Raw genomic sequence first — 26,067 nt, 5'->3', positions numbered from 1 at the left:
CTTTTGTTAGAAACAATCTATATTTTTCTTTGGGATGCCTGCAAAAACTCATTCAAAAATATGAAGGGTAGATGTGAGCAGACTTAAAAATAGAGATAAAAATATTGAGTGGAAATATTTAGAGGGTCCAAAAACAATTTTTATTATAATAGTATAATTTCATTATTCGGAAAACTAATTCATATTTTATGATAGTATAATTTCAATATATTTTTAAAAAATTTCAATTATTTAAAATTAAAAAATTCCCTTGTGATAAAATCATCCATGCTTATATTTTTTTATTTCATTTTTTTAATATATTTATATCAAATTACATTTGAAATTTTTACAATCTAAATTAATTTTACAAGGGTAAATGAATAAATTAGTTTTTTTTTTGGGTACAAAAATAAATTTGTTTCTTATTCCAACTAAACAACTTCTAACCCAACTCATATTTAGAATAACTTTTTTAGCTAAAAAGACATGATAGGATAACATTCACGATAAACTTATCGTATCATTTAAGCTTATTAAAAACTAGTTTGAGATAAAATATGATAGACTATCTTATGATGTATGGCGTATCTCAGCCATTGGTTCTAAACTATCATTTTGGTTTCAATTTATTCTCTAAACTATAAAATCAAATAAGTAATCTTTAGCATATGTAAAATGTGTTAACTTAAACTGAAAAGTTTTCTTATACTTTAGAGGCTTGGTATATTTAGGGTTAATAGTGTTTTTCACCCCTGTAATATAGGCCATTTCCGGTTTTCGCCCCTGTAAAATTTTCGGTTTGATTTGCATCCTTGTAAAACTTTTTTTTTCCAGAAAACACCCCTCCCCCGTCCAACTCAGCAAATTCGCTTACGTGGCGCAAATTTGGCATTTTTTTTTCATTTTTTATTTTTTTTAAATAGCCAGGTGTAAAAAAAAAATTCCACATCAGATTTTATTTTTAAAAATAAAAAAAATCATAAAAATATTCAGTTTTTTTTCAAAAATTTAAAAAATCGAATTTTTTTTAAAAAAATTCAGAAAAAATATTAAGATTTTTTCTGAAATATAAAAAAATAGAAAAATAGTCATATTTGTTTCCAAAAAAAATTTAAAATTAGAAAAAATCAGAAAATATAATCAGATTTTTTTAAAAATTAAAAAGATTTTAAAAAATTCTGGAATTTAATTTTCAAAATTACAAAAGAGGTCCGATTTTTTGAAAAAAAATCTGAAATTTTTTTAAAAATCTGTATACAAATATAGAAAAAATTCAGATTTTTTATTCGAAAATTTTATACCACAATTTTAATAAAATATTGGGAAAAAAATCATTTCATTCCACAAATTTTTTTTTGCCTAATGATTCTAACAAAAATCCATTTTGGGGCTATAATAAGATTTTTTATTCTCAAATAATATCATAGGGTTTTGCCATCGTCGTGGAATACCCCTTTTAGCCCTGCAATATGAGCGAAATCCGGTTTTTGTCCCTATAAAAAAAAAAGTTTAGATTCTGTCCCTATCATTTGAGATTCTTCCACTTTTGGTCCCTCATTAAAACATGTCAGCAGAATCTGCTGAGTTGGCAAGCTGACTGGGAAATTATTTTTGTTTTCATTTTTTTTTAATTAAACACAGATGCCACTTGGATTATTATTATTTCAAAATTACAAAAATAATTATTATTTCAAAATTAAATTAAAACTTAATTATTTATAAATGAATAATGGAATTCAAGTTCCATCCTCTTCTCATCCTTCTTCTTCTTCTCCCCATCGACATTGTTGTTCTTCATCCACCTTCAACCAAATCCTTCAAACACAAACTCGATTTGCCTTTCCTTCACCATTTCAATCGATTTCGTTTGCACAAACTTGGTATCCAATTACTATTCCTGTATTTGGTAGGGTTAGCGTCAGATTCAAATGGGTGGGAGCGAGATCTTGACCGTTGGCAACTCAAGTGGAGGAAATCTTCCACTTCCAGTTTGTGGGTGTAATGCAGTTATGAAGTTGTGGTTATCAAACACTGATGAGAACCCTAAGAGAAAATTCTGGAAATGTCGGTATTCGAGGACGAATGTGCAAAGTTGTGAACTTTTAATATGGGATGATGAATTGGAAATGTTTTTTGCCAGAAACGGATATCCCCAGAAGAAGATTGACAATGGTTCCCTGAAGAAGATTGAAAGTGGCTGCAATGGGTGTGAGATGACGACAGAATTTTTGAAGAAATTTGGGAAGGATTTTGGCAAAGAATGCGGACAAGAAATAGGGCATGTGCTTGAGTCGAAGAAGGTAATGAAGTTGAAGAAGAAATACGAGGCTGAGAAGAAGAAGAACAACTGGTTGTTCATGGCATTGTTAATGTCCTGGGTTTTCTTTGCAGTTGCTTTCAACCTAGCTTAATAAGCATATGTTGGTTCTAGTGTTTTATTGTTCAGAGGTTGTATTTTGGTTCAATTGTTGGAACAAATTAGATGTCTATGTAATGCCTTAACTTTGTATGATGCTTCACTGATTATGAATGAATTGATTATGTATTTTGTCTACGTAATGCCTTAAATTTCTTCATTTGTATGGTGCTTTGTATTTTGGTAGTTATATATGAATTGGAAGAAAAGTGTCATTGCTAATTCAAACTTGTTTCAAATAAACATAAGAAAGATAGTTATAGCATAATAAAGCACATTATGTGCATATGTCTCATTACAAATTAAAGCACATCAAGTGCACGTAATGTAGCATAAAACATAAATTAAAATGAAAGCAACTAGTTCCAAAACATAGTGCACACCAAGTGCATATGACAGACCAAAAAATAATTACATAGTAGCACATCTACTGCATAAGTCAGACCAAAAAAGTTACATCAAAATGCAAATCACAGTCAATACAATTACTGAGTAGATCTTGTAGATAGTTCTCCCCAAGGCTTCATATAGTTAAGGCAGGCACCAAGTCTGGCAACAACAGGTACTTTAGCAGGAACAGCAGCAACACTCTCTTGGGTCATAACACCAGCTTCTTCATCATTATCAATTGTCATAGGTTGATCAGCAGAACATCCAGGTCCATCAATATTCTTAAGCCTCTTCACTGTCTTCAATCTCTCACTGCATCTTTTCTTCAAGGTGGGAGAATTCACTGTGGTAGCAGGCTTTGGCTTGAGGTTAGGAAGTGACATACTCTTTAACATAGCAGCAGGCTTTGGCACCTTTGGAGCTGACATAGCCTTTGGCTGCTTGGTTTGCTTTTTCTTTGGCTGCTTTGTCTGGTTTGACACATTGCTTGACTGATACACATTGCTTGGCTGAGACACACTGCTTGACTGAGAAACATTACTTGCCTGGGACACAACATTGTTGACAACATCATCTAGTTGATCAGCATTGTTAATAATAACTTGATCAAAAAATGCTTCATCATCAACATCAAATGTAGTATCTGTAGCATCTGTAGCACCAATGACATTTTCTTCTACAGCACCAGTTACTTCTGCTTCAGAAACATCAGCCTCACTTTCAGTGCCCGTTTTAGCAGGTTTTCTCTGAACAAATCATGAATACAAATCAGTCAAATCAGAACATGTATATAGTCAATTTAAGTGAAATTCTAAACATATGCATATACCTTTCTTTTCAGTGCAGCTGGGTTCTGGTTTTCTTTACATTTCCTAGCATTGTGCCCAAATTTATCACAAGTAGTGCATCTATAAGCTACTCCTGGTCTCCTAAATCTCCCACCACCTTCACCAAGTTCCCTGAACCTTAGTTTTTTAGGTCTACCTGGACCCTTTTTAAACTCAGGAGGGAGCATGTCTTCAACTTCCACATGTGGCCACATTTCTTCCCCATTGATAGGAGAAACATTAAAACTATAGCAGAGTGCATATGTCTTTCTTGTGTAATAGTTATCAACATAGTTTTCAGGATTCAATTGTTTATACCCAAGTGCAGCCACAGCATGCCTGCAAGGAATTCCTACTAGCTCCCAAAAGTTACATGAACATTGTCTCTTAGCAACATCAACAATGAAACCTTGACCATTAAAGGTATGATTGACTTGATATTTCTCATCTATACTCCAGGTTGGTACCCAATGAGCACTTAATTCTATTTCCTTATCTAGCCTTCTTCTAGGATTTTGCATTACATTATGTTGCCACCTATCAAGTTTACTACAAGCAGTTGTCATCCTATTCATTAGATAGTTTCTTATCCATTCACACATAGTCAGAACAGGTTGGTCCCTAGCAACTAGGATTGTGCTATTAAAAGACTCACTAATGTTATTCATTATCACATCACATTTTGGATAAAAACTGAAAGCATGTTTACACCAACCTTTAGTTGGATGTTGCATCAACCATTCCCAGGCATCTTTGTCTACCTTCTTAAGCTCATTCATCTTCTGTTCCCAGCCTTGGTAATATGTAGCCTTGGCAGCACCCATCATCAAGTCTCTAATCAATGCTCCTCCTCCAAACTTCTTCTTAAAATTGGCATACAAATGCCTTAAGCACAACCTATTGTCAATGGTCTGAGCTTTTTCTTCAAGCACTTGAATGAGTCCCTGTAATACACAGATCTACTATATCACAGATCTACAAGAAAAGATCTACTATACTCACAGATCTACTCTATTACTACATAAAGCATACTAGAATAGAAGCATACTCACAGATATACCCTATTGAAGCATAGATCTATAATGAAAGCTATAGAAATTAATACCTTTTGTTGGTCTGAGATAAAGACATATCTTTTGTCTTGTCCTACATCCTCTAGCAGCAACTGAAGAAACCAACTCCATGAATCCTTTGTTTCTGTCTCAACAACACCAAAGGCTAAAGGAAAGTATTGATCATTTGTATCTCTCCCTACAGCCACCAACAGTTGACCTCCATATTTTGTCTTCAGATGACACCCATCAACACCAATAAATGGTCTACATGCAGTAGTGAATCCCTGTTTACACCCATCAAAGCAGAAGTAGAAACGACTAAACCTTGGTTGCAGTGTAGGGGCTGGCCTCTCCATGTTAATTTTGCAATTGTTTCCTGCACAAACTCTTTTCAACTCTGCAGCATACCTCCACAACATAGAGTATTATCTTGATGCATCACCTTTAACCACTGCTTTTGCAATTTGTTTTGCCTTCCATGCCCTGCCTTTAGTTATGCCCACTGCATGATCTCTCCTCATATCTTTCATAATGGTAGGGATGCTTATCTCCTTATCAGACTGTAGTTTTTTAATGACATCTTTGGCAACCCACTTGGATGAGGCAGACTTGTTTTTAGTTACTCTTGCACACGTGTGGTCTTTGTTGTATGTTTTAATTTGGTATGTGTGGGTGGCACCCACTTTACTGCAAAAATCCAAATACCCACATTCTTCCCTACATACTGCCCTCACCCTTATGTTATCATTTTTAAGAAACTTGATGTGGCGCCCATTCAATACATTCCATTCCCTAATGGCATCCTTAAAATCATCCAGAGAACTAAACTCCATACCCAACCTGAACTCATAACTCTTGCTCAACTGCTCCTTCCTATATTTCACATACTTTGGACCCTTTTCATCTTCTGAAGCATCAGGGTCAGAGCTGCCCAATTCATCAGACACATATTCATCTTCTGGATCAAGCACACTTGTAGAACCACGTGCCATAGAAACTGGAACTTTCACTTTCAGCTTCCCTTTCAAGTTATCAGCACCACCTTTCTTGCCTGGAGACTTGTTAGCAACAGTCTTTAACCTAAAAGATTGGCCTCCTATCACCACCCTATTGCTCCCATTTGCAGGTTGCTCTACTTCAAAAACACCAAAACCATCATCCAACCCCAATGCTCTTTCCTCTTCATTGTCATCCAACCTTACCCTTCTTGCTTCATCCTCACTGCTGTTATCATCACCATCATCTTAAAACCTCATCAACTCAATGCACTTAGGTTCAGATACATACTCACAGTTACTACTCACATTGTGCTCAACATACATGTGTCCATCCATTCCTGTGCTCATTGCTTGTATCCCAACAGCTTTAATATCACCATCAAGTAAGACATGCTTGAAACCCTCATCAACTCCCTCTATCTTCCTCCACAACCTAAAGGTCGATTTATCATACTTCCATTCCTTCACCAAATCCACAGCTTCAAAATACGACCATGTGTCTGAGTCTTGCCCAGTAATCACAGTTTCCATCCCACCCCTGTAAAACATTGTGTCTTCTTTGACAAACTCACCACCATGGTGAAAAACAACATTGAATAGTCCCATACCTGTAAATGAGACGAGCATATGCGTGTATTAATGTTTGTTCAAAAACCCTAAAAAAACCAGAATAAAAGCTAACAAACTAAGAAAGATGCATGAATCATGACCGTTTTTTCGAAAATCAAAAGCTTGGGAAGAAACGTACCTTCAATCTTCATCGTTCATTTTTCCTTTTGAAGTTATTTGTGACCGTCGATTTAAGGATCGAAACGAATCTTGACCGTTGATTTCCAAAGTCTGAAAGTCTGAAACTTTTTTTTCTTTCTTCAATCGTTCCCTTTCGAAGTGATTAGTGATTGTTGTTTCTTGTTTGATTCACGTTTCTGGGAAGAACAAGAGAGAATGAGAAGAAGATGGAATTTGGAGGGACTAAAAATGAATCTAGGGTTTTGACATCCAATTTATAATTTCAATTTTTAATTTAATTTTGAAATAATAATTATTTTTGTAATTTTGAAATAATAATAATAATCCAAGTGGCATCTGTGTTTAATTAAAAAAAATGAAAACAAAAATAATTTCCCAGTCAGCTTGCCAACTCAGCAGATTCTGCTGACATGTTTTAATGAGGGACCAGAAGTGGAAGAATCTCAAATGATAGGGACAGAATCTAAACTTTTTTTTTTACAGGGACTGAAACCGAAATTTGCTCAATATTGCAGGGACCAAAAGGGGTCTTTACCCAAGATTTTATAAGATTTATGATTTCTACCTCCGCTAAGGAAGAGCTTAATTCTACGAAAAATGGAATTTCCACGACTTTTATAAAACCCTCTAAATTTGTATCCAGATTTTTAAAAATTAAATTTTTTTTCAGAATTTTTTTAATTTTTTTCCAAAATTTATGACCTTTTTTTTAATTTTGATATTTTAATTTTTTTGTATTTTGAAAATTAAATTCCAGAATTTTTTAAAATCATTTTAATTTTAAAAAAATCTGATTATATTTTCTGATTTTTTTCTAATTTTTTAAATTTTGAAAAAATATGTTAATAATTTTTTGATAATTTAAAAAAAATCGATTTTTAAAATGACTATTTTTCTGTTTTTTAATTTTTGGAAAAAATCTTAATATTTTTTCTGAATTTTTTAAAAATTATTTTTCGATTTTTTAAATTTTTGGAAAAAAACTGAATATTTTTATGATTTTTTGGATTTTTTTATTTTTAAAATTTATTTTCAAATATTTTAAAATTAAAATCTGATATGGAAATAATAAAAAAATAAAAAATGAAAAAAAATGTCAAATCAGCGCCACGTAAGCGAATTTGCTGGGTTGGACTAGGGAGGGGTGTTTTCTGGAAAGAAAAGTTTTACAAGGATGCAAACCAAACCGAAAATTTTACAGGGGCGAAAACCGGAAATGACATATATTACAGGGGTGAAAAACACTATTAACCCGTATATTTATATAGTTTAGAGATTAAATAGAATAGAGAAAGATATTTTAAAGATTAAATTGTTGATTTATTCTTTCTTTGACCAACACACTCTTGATTATTGAAATTGTAAAATTGTGCCAATTTTGTCCATATATATTATTGATTTTTTTTTAAAATGATTTATTTAATTGCAAAATTTTAATCAAATTAATCCATCATTTTGAAATTTAGTTGGTTTTTTCCTCATTGAGGGGATCAGGACACCACATGTTCTAATGCTAATTTTCCATTTCACGACATGATCCATTGACAAGGTCTATAGTGCACATCCTTCTCATAAAATATGTGTACATACTCATTGCTCCATGTGGTTAATGACACTGCCAACAATAAGTGTGTGTTTAATGCTTCATTGTCCAATTCTACAAAGCTTTAACTTGGACCGAGACCTTCAAGACTCACATTTGTTCAGTTCTACCGAGTTTTGACTCTGTTTTTGATCTTAAAAATCCTCGAACTATATACTTGAGAATGAACTAGTTATCCTTAGTTTGGTTGATATAGCCTTCGTCCAACCTTCCAAAGGTGTGAGAGAAAACTCACCTAACCTCTAATTCCTATCTACCGATTTCGATTAACAATATACTTACTTTTTGATACAACACTAAGAAGGAAAAGGAAAAATTTCTCACACAATTGATTAAGAACAATTGTACCCAAATAAAATCATGTCATAAATAATACTCCATCCGGTCACTATTATAAGCAAAAATCTACTTTTTAAGTTTATTGAATAAATGATGTATATGGTCTATATTAATGGCCACATACATCACTTATTCAATGAATCTAAAAAGTAGTTTTTTGTCTATAATAGTGACCGGAGGGAGAGTAAGTGCATTCTAAAAATCATCGCACGTTTAAACTCTTACACTGCTTTACATTATTTTTTTCTATTCACTTTTTGTTGATGGATTTACATTTTTCTAATTTCTTTTTATAGAAAGCGAAATGGGGATCTCTTAAAAACCAATCCATTCAAGCATCACCGGATTTGGCGTAAATCCCACTTGATTGCTTTTACGTTCCTCAGGATTCTCCTCTCGTAACTTCACTATAACAATTAGATACTAGATTGATGGTTACTTTTTGGTCTGTTAATGATGGTTTTTTTAATAAAGATAGGTTGATACCCTTGACGTGTACATTCTTTGTATCATTCTGAAAAATTGCAGTTAACTATATGGTCTGTGTGACACATTTTTTCAGTTGCGTGGACACTATTTAAAAGCTGAAAAATGTGGTCACGCAACTAAAATGCACGTAACCACTATTTTTCCACTTAGTTAACCAAATAAATTTTGGAAAAATAGTGGTCACGCAACTTAAAAAATGTGGTCACACAAATCATATATTTGATTAACTTAAATTTTCCATAATGGTACAAATGAGTGTACATATTAAGGGTGTCAACCTATCATTGTTTTTTTTTTTACACAAGCTTTATTCTTTAGTATATTTTCAACTCATAATTAAGAGTTTCAATGACAAAACCACAAGGGTAATTTCACTATATATAGCCAGTGACCACTTCATTGTTCTGAGCCTTTCTCCATAATTAAGAAACATTGTCCTTTGTGTCCTTTTTTCTATTGTCCTCACAAACATGGGTCGCCATTTCTGTTCTTTAAAGCAAAAACTAAGAAAAGGTTTATGGTCCCCTGAAGAAGATGAGAAGCTTTTCAATTACATAACCATGTTTGGTGTTGGCTGTTGGAGTTCAGTTCCTAAACTAGCTGGTAATAATATTAATATATATACTTACATATCAAGTTATCAGCATATGAAAGAAAAAAATTCCTTATCTTTTTTACTTTACAACTCTCTTATTAATCAAAATTATTTCAGGGTTGCAAAGGTGTGGAAAGAGTTGTAGATTAAGATGGATCAACTATTTGAGGCCTGATTTGAAGAGAGGCATGTTCTCAAAACAAGAGGAAGATCTTATTATCAATCTTCATGAAGCACTTGGAAATAGGTGACATATATTATGTACATTGAAGAATATATAAAGTTGTTAAATGTTCAAACATGTTATTGTTAAATAATGCTTCAAAAATGATTAATAATTTCAAATTTTTCAGGTGGGCTCAAATTGCAGCACAATTACCAGGGAGAACAGATAATGAGATAAAAAACTTTTGGAATTCAAGTTTGAAGAAGAAACTAATGAAACAAGGGATTGATCCAGCTACTCATAAACCCTTCATCAATAATATTGATTCTCTTATAAAGGAAGAGAAGGAAAAACCATCAATGATAATGCCACTGTCTCACTCTCAACCTCAGAGAATTCTAGCTACACACACAATGCTAGAATCCTCACAAGAATACTCAGAAGCACTTCGAATGAGTGATTTGATTAATCACTATAATATTAGTGGATTAGCTTTAACAGAAGCTTCAAGAAAAATTCTTATGAAACCAACATTGGATTTTGATCCATTGTACTACAATTTAAGCATGAACAATTATTATCAGCCAAGTCTATTACAATTTGAACAGAACCAGTTTGGAACCAATTCAAGCACTTTCTTCTCATCAATGCCTTGTCTAAATAGTTCAGAGTTTTCAGACAATATCAACAACTCAGTTTCCAAATTTAGTTCTCCTTTGGTGAATGAAAGTTCAAGCAATAGTACTTCAACCATGAGTGATTATTATCAAATGAGCAACATGATTAATGAAAATGCAGGTGGATTAATCTCATGGGAAGGTGAAGAATTCATCAACAAGACAAGTTCATGGCAAGGACAGATGCTGAGTCATAATAATTCAATAGATTTCAGTACATATCCTTTAACGTCACTGTCAGAAGATCTAAGTAATATTGAAGCTAATTTTGATGTATTTCACCATTTATGAACTGTTTTTTTGTTGAGTGTTTTCCCTTGTTGGTGAAACAATGTAGGAAAAATATATAGTAAGATGTTGATACCATAGGAAATTTCTAGCAAAAGATTAGAGAATATTATGATCATTCTCCCCCCCTTTCCCTTACCATATTATTTTCTCCTATTGATGTGTTTGTTTTCATGAGCAAAAAGTTTGATTGAGAACTATTGCATATTATTATGAATATGAAGTTAATTTTTTATGATCCTTATTTTGCCACATGCCTAATTACTTAATTAATTAATATTATGTACTAGTATAATTTTTTTATATAAACACTTTTGTATTTATTTTTTTTTGTGAAAGAGTAAACACTTTTGTATTAAACTGTACCATATATACATACAGCAGCTACATGCATAATCCACATATGTGTAAAAACACCGAGTGAATATTGTTGTGTTGAAACAAGTAAGGATAAAGAAGTAAATATTATCAATATCCCTTTACATTGGAGAATATACCATTTTTTAATTTTTCAATGATCCATTTGATATATATTGTCCTACATTGCATGTACGTCGGTGCGTAGTTACACTCCACGCACGAACAGAAATATAATATATATATATGAAATGAATGGTGGGCTTAATTTGGTAGCTAGAGATATTTGTAAAGAAGCTGGCAGAGGTTAGAATAAGAAGATTATCTTTTCCAATCCATGGTGCTAATTTGCTGGCATTTGATTATTTATGATTCTGATTGCGGGCTCCATGCTACCACCATGTATTTTATGAATAAAATCCCTCCAAAAGGTTAAAATTGGCTGCTCAAATTCTGCATTATTGAAGAGAGAGAGAGAGAGAGAGAGAGAGAGAGAGAGAGAGAGAGAGAGAGAGAGAGAGAGAGAGAGAGAGAGAGGTCTTCTCTTTGATCATATACGTACGGGTTCTAAAACAGGTGTCCAAATAATATTTTCCTGTTTTAATAATATGATATGATGCATTTGCCCGTCCAAAAAATAGACCAAATGTAGACATTTATTATAATTTTTAGTGAATTTTAAGTAAAATATATAACTCTTTCATTTTTTTTATAATTATTATAAAATTTCACTATTTTACTAAAATATGCAAGGGCATCTTTAAACTTTTTTGAGAGGTTCATGTTAAAGAAACTCTAATATAATATCTTTAATGTTTTGTCACCACACACAGCCTGCCCCCCAAAACAACATATACAGTCATCAGCACCATAATTTCGTGCTTAACATTACTTATAGCTTGCATGGGGCTTAACATTATCTATTTATATTTGTGTTTGTTCCATATAACGTCTTATTCTTATATAGAGGGAAGGTGACGAACATTCAAGTGGAATCTTTAATTGATTCACCACTCAAATGATACTTTCTATCAATTTTATGAACACCAAAAAAAGGTTTTTTCTAGATTACCCTCTCTTATTTAGAGGGTATTTACCCCTTCATGATATCAACCAATCAAAATGTAATATACATTGGCAATATTAAATGTCAAATAAATGAGTAAATTTTTTCTATAAAAAAAATCAATTTTAGGTAACTTTTAATACTTTTAATTTTTATTTAATTATAGACAAGATTACATTATAGGTCATTTATCTTATTTATTTGTAACACTTTGGTCCTTTATCTTTATTTTTTTCCGTTTAGGACTTTTATCTCTCATAAAAGCACATATACATCCTTTTTCTCATTTTTTTTATTAAAAAAATACATAATTTTATTTTTTAAATATATTTTTATTAAAAATGAAAAAAAAAATCCAGAAATATGATGAAGATGTTCATCATCTCCATCTTCTTTCTTTGAATCTTCATCATCTTCATTGAATCGGAAAAAATTCTACATAAATATATCTTCAAATATCATGAATTAATGTTATGTTCACCTCATATCTTCTTTTAAACACAAAAATCAAAACCCTATAGAAAAGAGATTTAGTGTCATCACAAAAAAAAAAAAATTAGTTATATAAATTGTCACACCGTATATTATTATTATTTTCTAACTCAATATTCAAACCCGGCATAAAAATAACCCCAAAGTTGAGAGCAGCTTTGCACATCAATTTTGTTGTTTCCAGAACAATCTTAACTTTTGTAAAGCCTAACCCTTCCGCCAGTGACTAAGCCTCCACCATCCGCCTTGCAACATTTGTGAAATTAAGGTTTTGATTTTTGTGTTTAAAAGAAGATTTGAGGTGAATATAACATTAATTCATGATATTTGGAGATATATTTTAGTAGAATTTTTTTTATTTAAAGAAGATGATGAAGATTCAAAGGAAGAAGATGAAGATGATGAACATCTTCATCATATTTCTGGATTTTTTTTTTCATTTTTAATAAAAATATATTTTTAGAAATAAAATTATGTATTTTTTAATAAAAAATGAGAAAAAAGATGTATATGTGCTTTTAAGAGAGATAAAGGACCTAAACGGAAAAAAATAAAGATAAATGACCAAATTGTTACAAAAAAATAAGATAAAGGACCCCAAATGTAATCTTGCCTTAATTATATTTAGTTGTTCAATCTTAATTAGTTTACACGACAAGACTGGCTTAGAACAATTAAAATTTCACATCAAATTTCTTTCATCTGAATGTCCTTAAATTTATCCGTTACATTCATAAAATTTCTTCTTCCCATTTTGATTGTTCAATTTTGTCGTTCTAAACTGCCGCATTTTTCAATTTTCATGAGAATCGTCGTCGTTCGTTTGATTCCAAATATCGTGAGAATTACCGTTATTTCCAGAACCACGTCAGATATGGTGAGTTGATTTTTCTTGGTTGTGAGGTAGTTAATTATAACAATTGAGTAAGTCATTCGTTATACTTTAAGGATTGCTAGCAGGTGTTGCTGCTGCGATGTTTTGGGAGTTTGCTAGCATTTTTTTCGGTTGCTGCTGAAATGGTTATGTCACGAGGCTTTTGTTCCTTTGTTTGGACTTAAAGGCTTTGGCTGATAGTGGGGCAGGTCTATGCGTGTTAGCAGATTTTATTAGGTTGGCTACTTAAATAAAAAAAGTCACGATACCTGACGCGGTTCTAGAAACAACGACAATTCTCACTATAATTTGAAACTGCAGCTGTTTGGAACATCAAAATGGGAAGAAAACGAAAAAGAAACAATAATTGATCAATAGGGAAGAATAAAGAAGAAATTTGAATGAAGGAGATGTTTTTGTTCTCACGTTCGGGGTTGTGGAATGGAAGAAATTTTATGAATGTAAGTGATGAATTTAAGGACATCCAGATGAAAGAAATTTGATGTAAAAATTTTATTTGTTATAAGTCTTGTAGTGTAAATTAATTAAGATTGAACACCTTAATATAATTAAATAAAAGAGTAAATTACACTCTTCTCCCCTCAAAGATTCTTGAATTACACTCCCTCCCCTGTTATGTTAAAATATACAACTCCCCTCCCCCCTTATTCAAAACATATTAGAAAACATTTCATTCCCCTCCCTTAAGAGAATCTTGAATTATATTCTTCTCTCTTCTTATGTTAAAATCTACACTTTATTTCCTCAATAATCTAGCAAAAATAAAATAAAATAATCTAACACACTTAAAAAAAAGTACCACGGGTCTATTTTAACATAATCAAAATTTGAATACATATTTTTCGCTATTTTTTATTCACAATTACATTAACATATAATTTTAAACCCTATTATAAAATATGAAACAACCAAAAAATAAAATTACAATAATTACTAAATACAATAAAATATGGTTATATAAAAATTAGTTTTATACTATAAATTATAAACTTAATAGCAAAATATTTAAGTTTAATTACCATTGATATTTAAATTATAAAGAAATGAATTTATTTTTCTTAAATGGTGGTTCAAAATTAGTATATACTGTATCATAAAAATATTTATTTATGTTAAAATAGATTAAAGTGTAGTACATATTTAATTATTAAGGGAGAGGGTTGTAATTCAAGCATCTTAGAGGGAGAGGAGTGTAGATTTTATTTTTAAAGGGAGGGAAGTGTATATTTTAACATAAGAGGGGTGGGGAGTGTAATTTACTCTAAATAAAAATTAAAAGTATTAAAAGTTACCTTATGATTAAGATGAACTTTTTTATTTTTAGAAAAAATTGATTCATTTATTTGACATTTAATGTTGTCTATGCATATTACATTTTTATTGGTTGATATCATGAGAGGGTAAATTACCCCCTAAACAAGAGAGGGTAACGTAGTTCTCACCCACAAAAAATGGTTATGTAATTTGTGTGTGTATATGGTAAACTTTCTCTTTATTTAAAGAGATGACCTTGATAAGTAGCCGAGTTTGATCTCTAATAATTGAATAATTCATAATCAGACTTTATATATGGGGAAACGATAGATACAGTGACAAAATTAATCAAGAAAATTTCTAAGAAAATTTCAAGACAGTGTATTTGCTAATATCTTTCCTTAATTACACATCATTACCTCCCTTGATTTCCGCCAAATAACAAATTTAATTGGTTGAGACCTTTTCTTGATAAATTCTTGATAAAAACTCTCTAGATAAATAGCAATGCTTATATGTATGTGTTGGTTTATGGCTAGATTTGGGTGGTTCGTTTTTGGGTCGTTTTCTAGCTGGTTCTCTTTGCGCTACTGTTTCACTTACTTTGAGATTTATCTTTTGAATTTTGGTGGACCGATCGCGATATTATTAACTATAATTTTGAAAAACTTTTTTTGGTAGACCCAACAATTATATGAAAAAGAATTATATGAACGGTTAATTAAATATGAACTAGTGTATCATTTTCCATTTGTATTATTTCTCTTAAATTTTTTAGCTCCATAAATAAATATGAAGTATCGGGTATAATAGGTAAAAAAAATAAAAAATTTGAGGCCTTAGGCAAAGACCTTGTTTGTCTATAACTTGTGTCGGGTCTAGATTATTATAATATGCTAAATATTCCTTTAAAAAGTCATTCAAAACTTTAAAGTATACACATAATCTGACTTAAAAGCATAGTGTAAAAGTGTGGACGGAAAACTTTTAAGGGACTAAAGTTGAAAGAAAACTTTAAGAAACTAAAACGAAAAATTTGTAATATTTTTAGTGACAATAATACACTTTTGATAGGGTACATAGTCTATATTTGATAGTAGATACTTGATAACAAAGAGTAAATAAGTCTTAAATTAATCTCTTATTTTCTGCCGTTAGACACCCTTATTAAAAAAAACATATGCATCAGTATTGACATAATATCCTCTAAAAAAAGCATTTGGCATAATAACCGAATTAATATTTTGACCATGTAACTTATTCAAAAGAAAATACTTTGACCATGTAATTAACTCATTTTTATTCAATAATGTATGAAAAGAAAATTAAGTTCAAGTATGAAATCTTTGCGGCTGCTAACTATGAAATTCGTTGGCCATAAAGTGATCCAAAACTTGAGATTATTATGCTTTACAAATGTGAGATATTCCAGCTTTGAATGAAATGAATTAACTTTACATTTACTAAAAGAAATGTGAGATATCGACATGAAAAAAATAGATGCTTAAACCACAGCTACAGTATACATGTTCACACCTCACACGTTTTTTTTCCACAAATTTCCCAAAGGTTCTGCCGCCAAGACACAATGATTAAATCAAACGAGATTCTAATTGGGGAAGGCAGTGATCTATAGTCAAAATCATCAATTGGAGTTCTGAACAAAATTAAGGTCAATTGGAGTAGCATTTAGTGTTAAAAATAGGTTCATGATTTACCATGATTAAAGTTTAAACCGTTGCTATGACCTCAATCACGGAGTGTGTGGCCTTTTTTTTTTGCTATGTTTCTTGTTGGTGAAAGCAAAACGGTAACATTTACAAGCAAATTGTACATTCAAACATAAAACTTGTGTTAACAAGTGTTCTACTAATTTCTAAGTGCATTAGTTAAGCAAATTGAATACAATATTTTTCAAGAGAAAATTTCTAACTTTATTTACTTAACAAGTGTCATATAAGACACTCTTTAAAATTTCCTCGAACTAATTGTTGTATGTGTATATACCAACGAGCACCCAGAGTTTTGTCAAAAAAAAAAACGAAAAAGAGTGACCGCGGTTAGATTTAAATTGCGATTTAGATCTTCTACAACATATTTTTATCCAACTCTCTTTTAATTACTCTGTCTCTTAGTTATCTCCTCATTTTTTGCAATTTTCTCTCAACTTTTTGTTATTGGAGAGAGATACTTGTGGGAGAGGATTCAAACCTTTGGTAACCGAGGGGTTTGAGCATCATTTTGAATATTGGTATTGAAATAAACATATATTAATTAACGAAGCAAACTTGGAAAAAAGGAAGAGAAAATATCAGTGGTATCTTCGATTAAATGGGATATTGTTTGTTTGAAACAAGAATAAGGTGGTTTGGAGGTTGAAAGAGTTTAATCTTGCTTTGCTGGGTAAATGATGTTGGAGGATTTTAGAGGAGAGGGCGAGGTTTATGGTATAGGGTTTTAAGTGCTCGTTATGGTGTGTGTGTGTGTGTGTGTGTGTGTGTGTGTGTGTGTGTGTTGACTATCAATATTGTTAGAGACGGTGTTGGTCAGGTAGAGGGAGGGTGGTTGATCGATAATATTAGTTGTGAGGTGAGTGATGGTACTTCTACTTTATTTTGGATAGACCCGTGGATTGATTTAGTGAAGGGACATCTCTGAAAGTTACATGTAATAGGTTGATTGAGTTAGCGGAAAACAAATTGGCAACGATAGCAGATATGTTTTCTTTGGGTTGGGGTGTGAATGGTGAGGCGTGGAAGTGGCGTAGGAGGCTTTTTGCTTGGGAGGATGAGTTGTGAGGGGAGTGTGTCGCGTTTATATCATCAGTTATTTTGCAGGAGGCAAGGGCCGATATATGGGTTTGGAGTTACATGTTTCTCATTGTTATACTGTTAGTTGTGCTTATTATTATTATTTGACATCGGTGGAAGATAACAATCATCAGAATAATATAAGTTCTTGTGGTTAAAGGTTGTTCCTCTCAAGTGTCTATTTTTGCTTGGTGGCTATTTCTCCATCGGGTTGCAACAAAGGATAATCCAGTTCGGAAGCGTGTTTTAGCTAACAATGACCAGGGTTGTGTTGTGAATTGTGGTTATCATGAGGATAAAGGTCATTTGTTTGTTAATTGTGATCTTTTTTTGGAAGACTTTGGTATCTATCTAGTTTCAAACTGGTTAGGTTTCTCTACAATTTTTCATGGCAGCTTTTTCCATCAGCTCACTCTGTTTGGTGGTTTAGGGGGATTTTCGAATAGAGTACGGTTCTCTCTCAACATTATTTGTCTTTCCGTTGTTTGGGTAATTTGAAAAGAGCATAATAGACGAATTTTTCAGAGAAAAGAGGAGACCTTCCCCTTTTAGTAAATTATCTCGCATTAAAGAATTAATGTTCGAGTTTTTTTAGTAATAATGAAACATTCTATTCGTAGGAACAAAAAGAAGCAGATATATTCTATATCCGATAAGTAACAATACGCAATGGTGGTGGGGGGTTACTTTTTTTTTTTTTTTTTTATGAGTGTTTGTATTGGATATGTGGTTTATATCAGTGAATCCAGACATATCCAAGAAGGACCTATTCGTCAAAACTTTCCTTTATTCATTTAGTGTTATTTTTTTATTTATGTTATCTCCGAAATATAAATAATTTTTAACAAAAACAACTCATTCTGTCTCCTTACGTTCTCACTCCAAAGAAAAGGAAGATAGATCTTTTTCTATTTAACTTCCAAGCGTTATGTGAAAGGGTGAAGATCCGGTCTTTTTGGTGGTTGAAAATCGATATACGTCACTTTTGATTTTGATTACCAATTTTGGAGGCTTAATCATGTTTCTTGTCTAATTGTTGTTTGCTTCCTTCCTTTCCTTGTTTTGCTTCCGTCTCTTTGCTTATTGTATTATAACTTTGTTTCTTATCAAGTTGTTTTCGGTACTTCTTGTGCTAAACTTATATATATATATATATATATATATATATATATATATATATATATATATATATATATATATATTGGCCTTTTTAAAAATAATCGACTACTTTTATATAATGAAAGTAAAATAAATACTTAAAATGCACTCGTTTTGTAGGTGTTAAGTATGAAGTTTTCGCTATCTTAAAATGAGACACGGTCCACCCATCTTAAAAGTTTTATGATAAAAAATAAATAATGAAATGCTAATAAGTGCTCTTAGACTATTGCTATGCATCCAAAACTAATAATTTTTACATGAAAATTGTGTAGTTATGACATTAACATGTGTTTGATTTGTATTTTTAAGATAAACTTTATTTTTGGTTCCTTAAACAATATCTTTAAGACGCTTGTTAACAAGATCCATAGAAAAAAATGTAGTCCCATTGGCTTGGTTGCGTGCGACTCACATGAAATATTGAAATGTTTTAGCTAAAAAAATTTGTTACTAAACTCAACAATAACGATATTTATCTTAGAGTTATCTTAACTGTTGTCGAAAAAATAATAATAAAAATGGAAGAATGTCTACATGTTTATTTTTAAGTGGTTGCACAAAAACGACGTTAATGGCTAGGGATGAACCTGAACAAGGCCGAGTGTGGCAATATATTTATACAAGCACCTAAGATTTTTATGTTTATTCATGTGTCAATATTTTTACTCATATATTAAAATGGGAAACTATTTTTTTTATAATATATACACGTGTCTATATTTTTACTTATATATTAAAAAGGGGTCTATTTATTTTTTAATTTATACATTATATATTAATACGGAGAGCGATTTTTTTTTAATTTATACACATGTCTATATTTCTACTCATATTTAATACGGATATAATTTTTTGTACAATTTATACATCTACCTTTATTTTTATTCATATACTAATACAGAGATCTTTTTTAAAAAAAAAAATTGTTACACAATTGCGACTTGCTTCCAAAAAATGAGCGCAACGCGTCCACCCGACCGTGTGCGTGTGTATCCTGCTAGAGTATTTGATTAATCTCTTGTAAGTTTTTTTTGAGAGAAATCTCTTGTAAGTTGTAACGTATTTAAAAAGAGACTGTTCTTAGAATTATTAGCAATGATGTAATTTTAGTTCATTTCCAAGTTTCAACAAATAAAAAATAGATTATTTTCTTTATAATTTTGGTTGCTATAATTATTTTTAATATAAATTCTTATTAAACTTAGTATTATTTAATTATTTAACAGAAATTTTTTGTTTCACTGTTTCACTGATATTGTGAGTCCAAATCCATCTATGTTAACGTAAGACGTGATTTTAGTTGATGGAAAGAAACAAATATCAAATACCATATATTCAAATATTGTGTGCCATATTCTTTCGTAAAAACAATATTTCCATCAACTATCTGTGTTTTCTATTATTTTTTTTGAAAGAATTTGCGCTTTCTATTATTATTAACATTGATTTTGTGTAACCACTTAAAAATAGATATGTAAGCATTCTTGCATTTCTTTTAATATTTTATTGGTAACAAGCATATATCTTTATCAGAAGTTCTACTCTAATCTAGCAATATCTAACTAGGACAATAAAAGAACAAGACCCAAGTACTTTGAAAGGAAATCAATGAAAAAAAGTGTAGTATATGGTAAGTAAAAGTCCTTTTCCCTTGCCCCCCATGGCATTGGCGGCCAACTCTAGGGTAAAGGTAATTATTATTTTGAATTTATGTCCACCTCAATGTTCAAGCTTTGTCAATGCCACGATATAATGGTGTTACGTACGGCCTCCTACTACATTCCATCTTTTTTGTCAAATAGTCTAGTGGTTAGATTCACACACATTATGTATGAAGAAGTGGGGAATCTAGTGTTCGAATCTCGGTCCCTGCATAAATTATTCTTGTTAGCTACCAACTGAGTTACACTTACGGGACTACATCCCATCTTTAATTACATGAAAAAAATATAATAGATGACAAAACTCTTAAGAGATCTAACATTATTGTATGTTCACTATTGAATTCAAATTGAGACTCTTCATTGAACACACACACTTGTTAAACGAGTGCTAAATTTTACACCAGGACTACAATACTAATTATAACATTCTTTGTCAAAAGAAAAAGAAGTATTTAGCCATACTTTAATCAAGATATGTATGTATTGTTCTATTTTACACTTTTTCAAATCAGTTTGCTTAAATGTTTATCTCATAAATGATAGCTAAGTTGATTTATTTTGCAATTGACACCAAACCAAAGAACTCGAGGAATCTAAAGAAACGAAATTGGTTAGACAACAATCATGCGTGGTGATTATAGTTGAATAAAATGTTAAAGTGAGGCGTTGAATTAACCTTAGAGCATTTGCTTCTAGAGTAAATATATGGACCCTGCCTTAGGGACATGATAAAAATGAAGGACAATGATGAAATGTGTTAAAGATAGATTCTCACCGTCATTGGGAATAATGAAGCATTAGGCCAAAGACCTCTTAAACATATATAATTACAAGCACAAGTCAGAAAGGTAATTAACAATGATAATATAGATTGTAAAAAAAGTGCAATTGAGAAAAATATATTCCCTTTAGGATTTAGAATTATTGCAAAATAACTTTGTAACCTTTGTGTTTGACATTTAGTGACTTGTTGATTACAGAATGAAAACAGCTTTTTTAGCTTAAAAGAGTGATTATATGACCTTATTAATTCTTAAACAACTCAAAGGAAGCAGATTACTTTTTTGTGTTTGTTTTGCCGTTTTTATTTATGATATATGATTATGAGGGCTAAGAAAGAAGAGAAAACGACCAAGCTTTTCTTTTGAAGGAGAAAACGACCAAGCTTGAAAGTACATAAAACATTCCTTAATTTGAACGTCTTAATAATAGATTCTCATCAAAGATAATGTACCTTGTCGACATCTCTTGCCATGTGTTTTTCACCGATTGTGTTTTTCACACCTAGGATGGCAATCGATCCAAGTCCCGTGGATATCCACAAAAATATCAACAATGGGCAGGTAAATATTCACATTGATGAGCATGAGTCAGGGTAATTATCCGCAAATTTGAACGAATATAAGTGCGAGTATGAGTATTCTATTGCTTAGCTTGTTCGGATGCCCACAATTTATATAGACCATAATTATGATTTTTATATAATACTAATTAAGTTTTTGATATTTATTGTAACATACATTTATTTTTACACTTTAGATGTTTTTTATTGGCTACATGCTACAAGGTGTAGTATTTATATGTTGATTTGAAAGTTTTAGATTATATTTTAATTACCTTGTGATTTTTTTTCTCTTATTTATTGTCTTTTTGTTTTAAAATGCAGGTAATAAGCACGGGTACGAACGCTTAGCTGCCTAAAGGTACAGAGACGGACATCAAATTTATTGTGCATAAGGTACGAAGACGGGTACATGCATCTTTTATAAACGCGGGTGTGGGGATGGGCGATGTAGTACCCTGTTCAAAGGGTACACATTGTCATCCCTTTTAAAATTGTCCCAGAGCATTTATTATTGAAAGATATGCATTAATTCGCTTAATTATTTAGATAGTCTTGTGTATAACTTAACTTCGTTTTATATATTCCCCTTGATTGCATTTATAAGCAAACTTTTCTTTTTTAGATGAATTGAATAATTAATTTATCCGATTTATATAATATTGACCATATAAATTTCTTTCAATAAAAAAATCATAATGCTATATGTTAAGATATGAATATTTTTTACTCCTTCTGTTCCTATATCTAAGCACACTTTTGACTAAAAAATTATCTCTAAATATAAACTTCTTTTCAAATTACTAGATGCATTTATTATTTTTTTCTAAACATATTCTTAACTAATACTACTAACTTGTCTTGAAATATGAAAAATCATATTTAATACACATACAAACAAAGGACAATTTAATAATATTAACACACAAAATAGACACATTAAGTGCACGAACAACTTTTTTAAGAAATGGAAAAATACAAAATGTGCTTACATATAGGGACGGAAGAAGTATGAGTAAACGATAAAGACATAAAGTGTCCCTCTGTCCCATATTATAAGCACAAAAAAAATCACACTTATTAAGAGAACTAAAACATAGTAGTTTGTAACATAGTTTTTTGTGTTATTTTTGAAATAAGTTTTATAGGAAGATGTAAAAACAATTTTCATTGGCAGTTGATTATAGAGAAAATGAAAAAGAGAGCAAACTGGATGCACTTTGTATTTAATTTTCATTTGGAAAAGATATTTTTTTGAAAAAACATAATTAAATATGATAAAAGTTGGTCTTTTTTGCTTATAATTTGGGACAAAGAAAATGAATTTTTTTACTTATAATTTAGGACGGAAGGAGTAACAGACTATATGGTGAAATTCTTTCTTCTAGTGTGATTATTGCTCTTAACAGCACATTATTTCTTTGTCCATTTTGAAATAGTTGTTTGATATCATCAACCTCAACTTCCTTTTTTATTTATTGAAAGTTCAAAATGAAAATTTCTATTAATGTTTCCATTGATTTACTTGTGGAACTCATTGTCATCGACAATGATAGGAAAACATGGACAAGAGAGATACACGATGAACATTGGCGGATCTTGAGTTAAATTGTCGGGGTGTCAAACTTCTATGAAATATATATTATATGGTTTCAAAATGTAATGATAATTAATAACTAGCCTAGTGGTATAAATTGTTTGGATGTATGTTTGGAAGCAGCAAGAGAAGAGAACATGGGTTCAAATCCCCTCGAACATGGGTTCAAATCCCCTCAAACACGTTTTTTTTTTAAGCAAGAGAACATGGGTTCAAATCCCCTCAAACACGTTTTTTTTTAATACAATAGTGGGGAGTGTTGAAGCCAGGACCGTTCCTTGGCATGTGCAAGGAGCTCTACGGAGCCGAGCCTCCAATTTATGGGGGCCTCAATTATTTGTAGGGGTATGAGTATAAATGTTGGGATGTAGGATAAAATTTTCTTTTGTTATGTAGGTCTAAATCAAACACTTATTATTTGACAAAAATAAAGAGTAAATGGACAAGTTAGGTCAAACACACACATCTATCAACAACAAAAATTCAACAAAACAAATTAAAATCAAAATAATGCTTATTGTTAATTTGCAATTGTATAAATTATCATTAATTATTTTTATTAGAGGTCATTTTTAATATTAGAGCCGAGCCTCCAATTTTATTGGAACGGCCCTGGTTGAAGCTGCGACCTTAGGCAATTTATAGCACCCCCTTTCCACTGCAATAACAAAATCTTATTGATATTATACATCTAATATACTATATAAGAAAATCCTAGGGGATGCCGTGGCCCTTGCCGGCCACCAAAGAGATCCGCCACTGATGATGAATGCTTGAAATGCTAAGAGTTCACATCGTGCCAAAGCATTTTTTATTGAAAGATATGTATTAATACGCTAAGTGTATATAATCCAAGTATTTTATCCCTAAAAAAAAAAAACAAGTATTTTTAGTTAATCTGGTGTACAAATAACTTCGTCTAATATAAATGACTTTTGTAAAATTTTCACATACTAATACATTTGTATATATGATTAGAATTAGACTTTTTTTAGGTGAATTGGGAATTAGATTTGACTGCTTGAAATTATATTTGTTGTGTGCATAGCAATTGATAAGAACTCTAATTGTATAAGATGATTGTTGTTATGTTTTGGAGGTTCTAATTGTTTTTAAAAAATTAAATTAAAAAAATTAATACTTTTTTAATTGGTTGCTGTTAAAACCAAGTTAAAAAGTGCAGCAGCCACAAAGTCATGTTTTGGAGCACTCTTCAATCCAAGGTTTTGAAAGTCAGTGACTTTTATGATTTAAGTTTGTATATATTTTATTTGGTAAAAAGAAAAAGTTAGTATGTATTTTGTACAACTGAGTTAACTATCTGGACGCTTTAAAATGCAGGAAACATTGAAAAATCACTTGGTATTGACTACGACTTATTAGTAGGTCAATCAACAGAAGGATTGTCTATCTCAATTGATGAAAACTTCCCAACTAGTGAAGGGGAAAACTTGCTAATAACTGAAGGGAAAAATCATCATTTCCTGTCACTTGCTAACAATTGAAGGGAAAAATCATCATTTCATGTCACCTTCTTACTCAATTTATGAAACCTTCCCAACTGGTGAAGGGGAAAACTTGCTAACTAACAACTGAAGGGGAAAATCATCATTTCCTATCACCTTCTTTCTCAATTGTTGAAACCTTCCCAACTGGTGAAGGGGAAAACTTGCCAATAATTGAGATGTGAAGTTATTTGTCAATATCGCCTTGGCCTTGAATTTATGCAATATTGCAATGTCTAATTTTTTTTTCTTCATGTTTTGAAGTTTATTTTAGTGCTACAGTGATGCTTTTACTTTCTAGTGTAATAAGAAACCTTTTTGGCCTAATCAACTTTTTTTCATGTTTCGAAGTTTATTTTAGTGCTACAATGGTGCTTTTATGAACCTAAGGAATGGGTTGCACAAGTTGAGCCTGTTGTGCTTATTACTTTTGTTTCATTGCCTGAAGGTGGGAATGATTTGATGAGGATACGGTTTAGGTAATTCCAATCAAGATATGATGTTATTTTCTCTTTTCCTTTCAGATACATAAAAACACTTCGACATATAACCACTGACGTGCAGTAGGTGACTGCAACCGCTGAAGTGGTATTGTAGTGCTTCTATAGCTCTCCTATAGGTGGTGGGATTCTTCATTAAAACCCTATCTGATAGTGATCTTCTAGTTTCCATTGGTGCAGGACAATGAGAAATGAGAGACAATATCCAAACTATAGGACGACTAAAGGACATATTTCTTCTCTAATTATTCTATACAATTTGGTTGTGCCATGGTGTTATCCTTGCGCTGGGGCTATGCTAATCTTCGCTATATCGTTCCAATTTTATCGGATGTCCCAAAAAAGGGGTAATATCCAAACTATAGGACGACTATAGGACATGGTGCAAGACAATGAGAAATGAGAGACAATATCCAAACTATAGGACGACTAAAGGACATATTTCTTCTCTAATTGTTCTATACAATTTGGTTGGACCATGCATGTTATCCTTGCGCTGGGGCTATGCTAATCTTCGCTATATCGTTCCAATTTTACTGGATGTCCCAAAGAAGGGACAATATCGAAACTATAAGACGACTATAGGACATGGTGTAGGACAATGAGAAATCAGAGACAATATCCAAACTATATAGGACAACTAAAGGATATATTTCTTCTCTAATTGTTCTATACAATTTGGTTGGACCATGCGTGTTATGCTTGCGCTGGTGCTATGCTAATCTTCGCTATATCGTTCCAATTTTATCGGATGTCCCAAAGAAGGGACACTTAAAGAAGGTATCTGCTTGTTATATAAATGCTAAATGTTTATAAAGGTCAAGCGATGCGGTACTATTGTTGTGCGAC

At 31.4% G+C, this 26,067-nt stretch overlaps 4 protein-coding genes, 1 non-coding gene and 3 pseudogenes across 5 annotated transcripts; 2 read left to right on the top strand and 6 right to left on the bottom strand.

Moving 5' to 3' along the window:
* The first annotated feature begins 1,795 nt into the window (after nucleotides 1–1,795).
* LOC146940320 (uncharacterized) lies at nucleotides 1,796–2,490 on the top strand. The gene has a single exon (XM_085753993.1). It carries the CDS (start codon nucleotides 1,911–1,913, stop codon nucleotides 2,391–2,393), a length of 483 nt encoding a protein of 160 aa, XP_085610119.1. The 5' UTR covers nucleotides 1,796–1,910; the 3' UTR covers nucleotides 2,394–2,490.
* Nucleotides 2,491–2,769: 279 nt separating this feature from the next.
* LOC146940319 (uncharacterized) lies at nucleotides 2,770–3,543 on the bottom strand (the record flags this gene model as incomplete). Its single annotated transcript, XM_085749867.1, has 1 exon — nucleotides 2,770–3,543. A coding segment is annotated over one exon (660 nt), but the record flags the coding sequence as incomplete, so codon positions are not given.
* LOC146940318 (uncharacterized) lies at nucleotides 3,458–5,617 on the bottom strand. Its single transcript, XM_085753991.1, has 2 exons — nucleotides 4,721–5,617; nucleotides 3,458–4,559 (listed from the first exon to the last, which is right to left on the bottom strand). The coding sequence occupies exons 1-2, from the start codon at nucleotides 5,087–5,089 to the stop codon at nucleotides 3,600–3,602; spliced, it is 1,329 nt and encodes a 442-aa protein (XP_085610117.1). The 5' UTR covers nucleotides 5,090–5,617; the 3' UTR covers nucleotides 3,458–3,599.
* LOC146940317 (uncharacterized) lies at nucleotides 5,096–6,315 on the bottom strand (annotated as a pseudogene).
* A 2,836-nt stretch (nucleotides 6,316–9,151) lies between these two features.
* Nucleotides 9,152–10,813, top strand: LOC146940316 (transcription factor MYB61-like). The gene is made up of 3 exons (XM_085753992.1): nucleotides 9,152–9,452; nucleotides 9,562–9,691; nucleotides 9,798–10,813. The coding sequence occupies exons 1-3, from the start codon at nucleotides 9,320–9,322 to the stop codon at nucleotides 10,576–10,578; spliced, it is 1,044 nt and encodes a 347-aa protein (XP_085610118.1). The 5' UTR covers nucleotides 9,152–9,319; the 3' UTR covers nucleotides 10,579–10,813.
* Nucleotides 10,814–25,462: 14,649 nt separating this feature from the next.
* LOC146940315 (U6 spliceosomal RNA) lies at nucleotides 25,463–25,567 on the bottom strand. The gene has a single exon (XR_015033891.1). It is a non-coding gene; the product is annotated as a U6 spliceosomal RNA (small nuclear RNA).
* Nucleotides 25,568–25,679: 112 nt separating this feature from the next.
* LOC146940314 (U6 spliceosomal RNA) lies at nucleotides 25,680–25,776 on the bottom strand (annotated as a pseudogene).
* A 114-nt stretch (nucleotides 25,777–25,890) lies between these two features.
* On the bottom strand, nucleotides 25,891–25,987 carry LOC146940313 (U6 spliceosomal RNA; annotated as a pseudogene).
* Nucleotides 25,988–26,067: the final 80 nt, after the last annotated feature.

Source organism: Medicago sativa, chromosome 3 (genome assembly GCF_051527215.1).
Source record: "Medicago sativa cultivar Bolivia chromosome 3, Bolivia_mono, whole genome shotgun sequence".
Classification (NCBI taxonomy): domain Eukaryota; kingdom Viridiplantae; phylum Streptophyta; class Magnoliopsida; order Fabales; family Fabaceae; genus Medicago; species Medicago sativa.
Note: the sequence above shows the minus strand (reverse complement) of the source record. Positions and strands in the feature narration are given on the sequence as shown.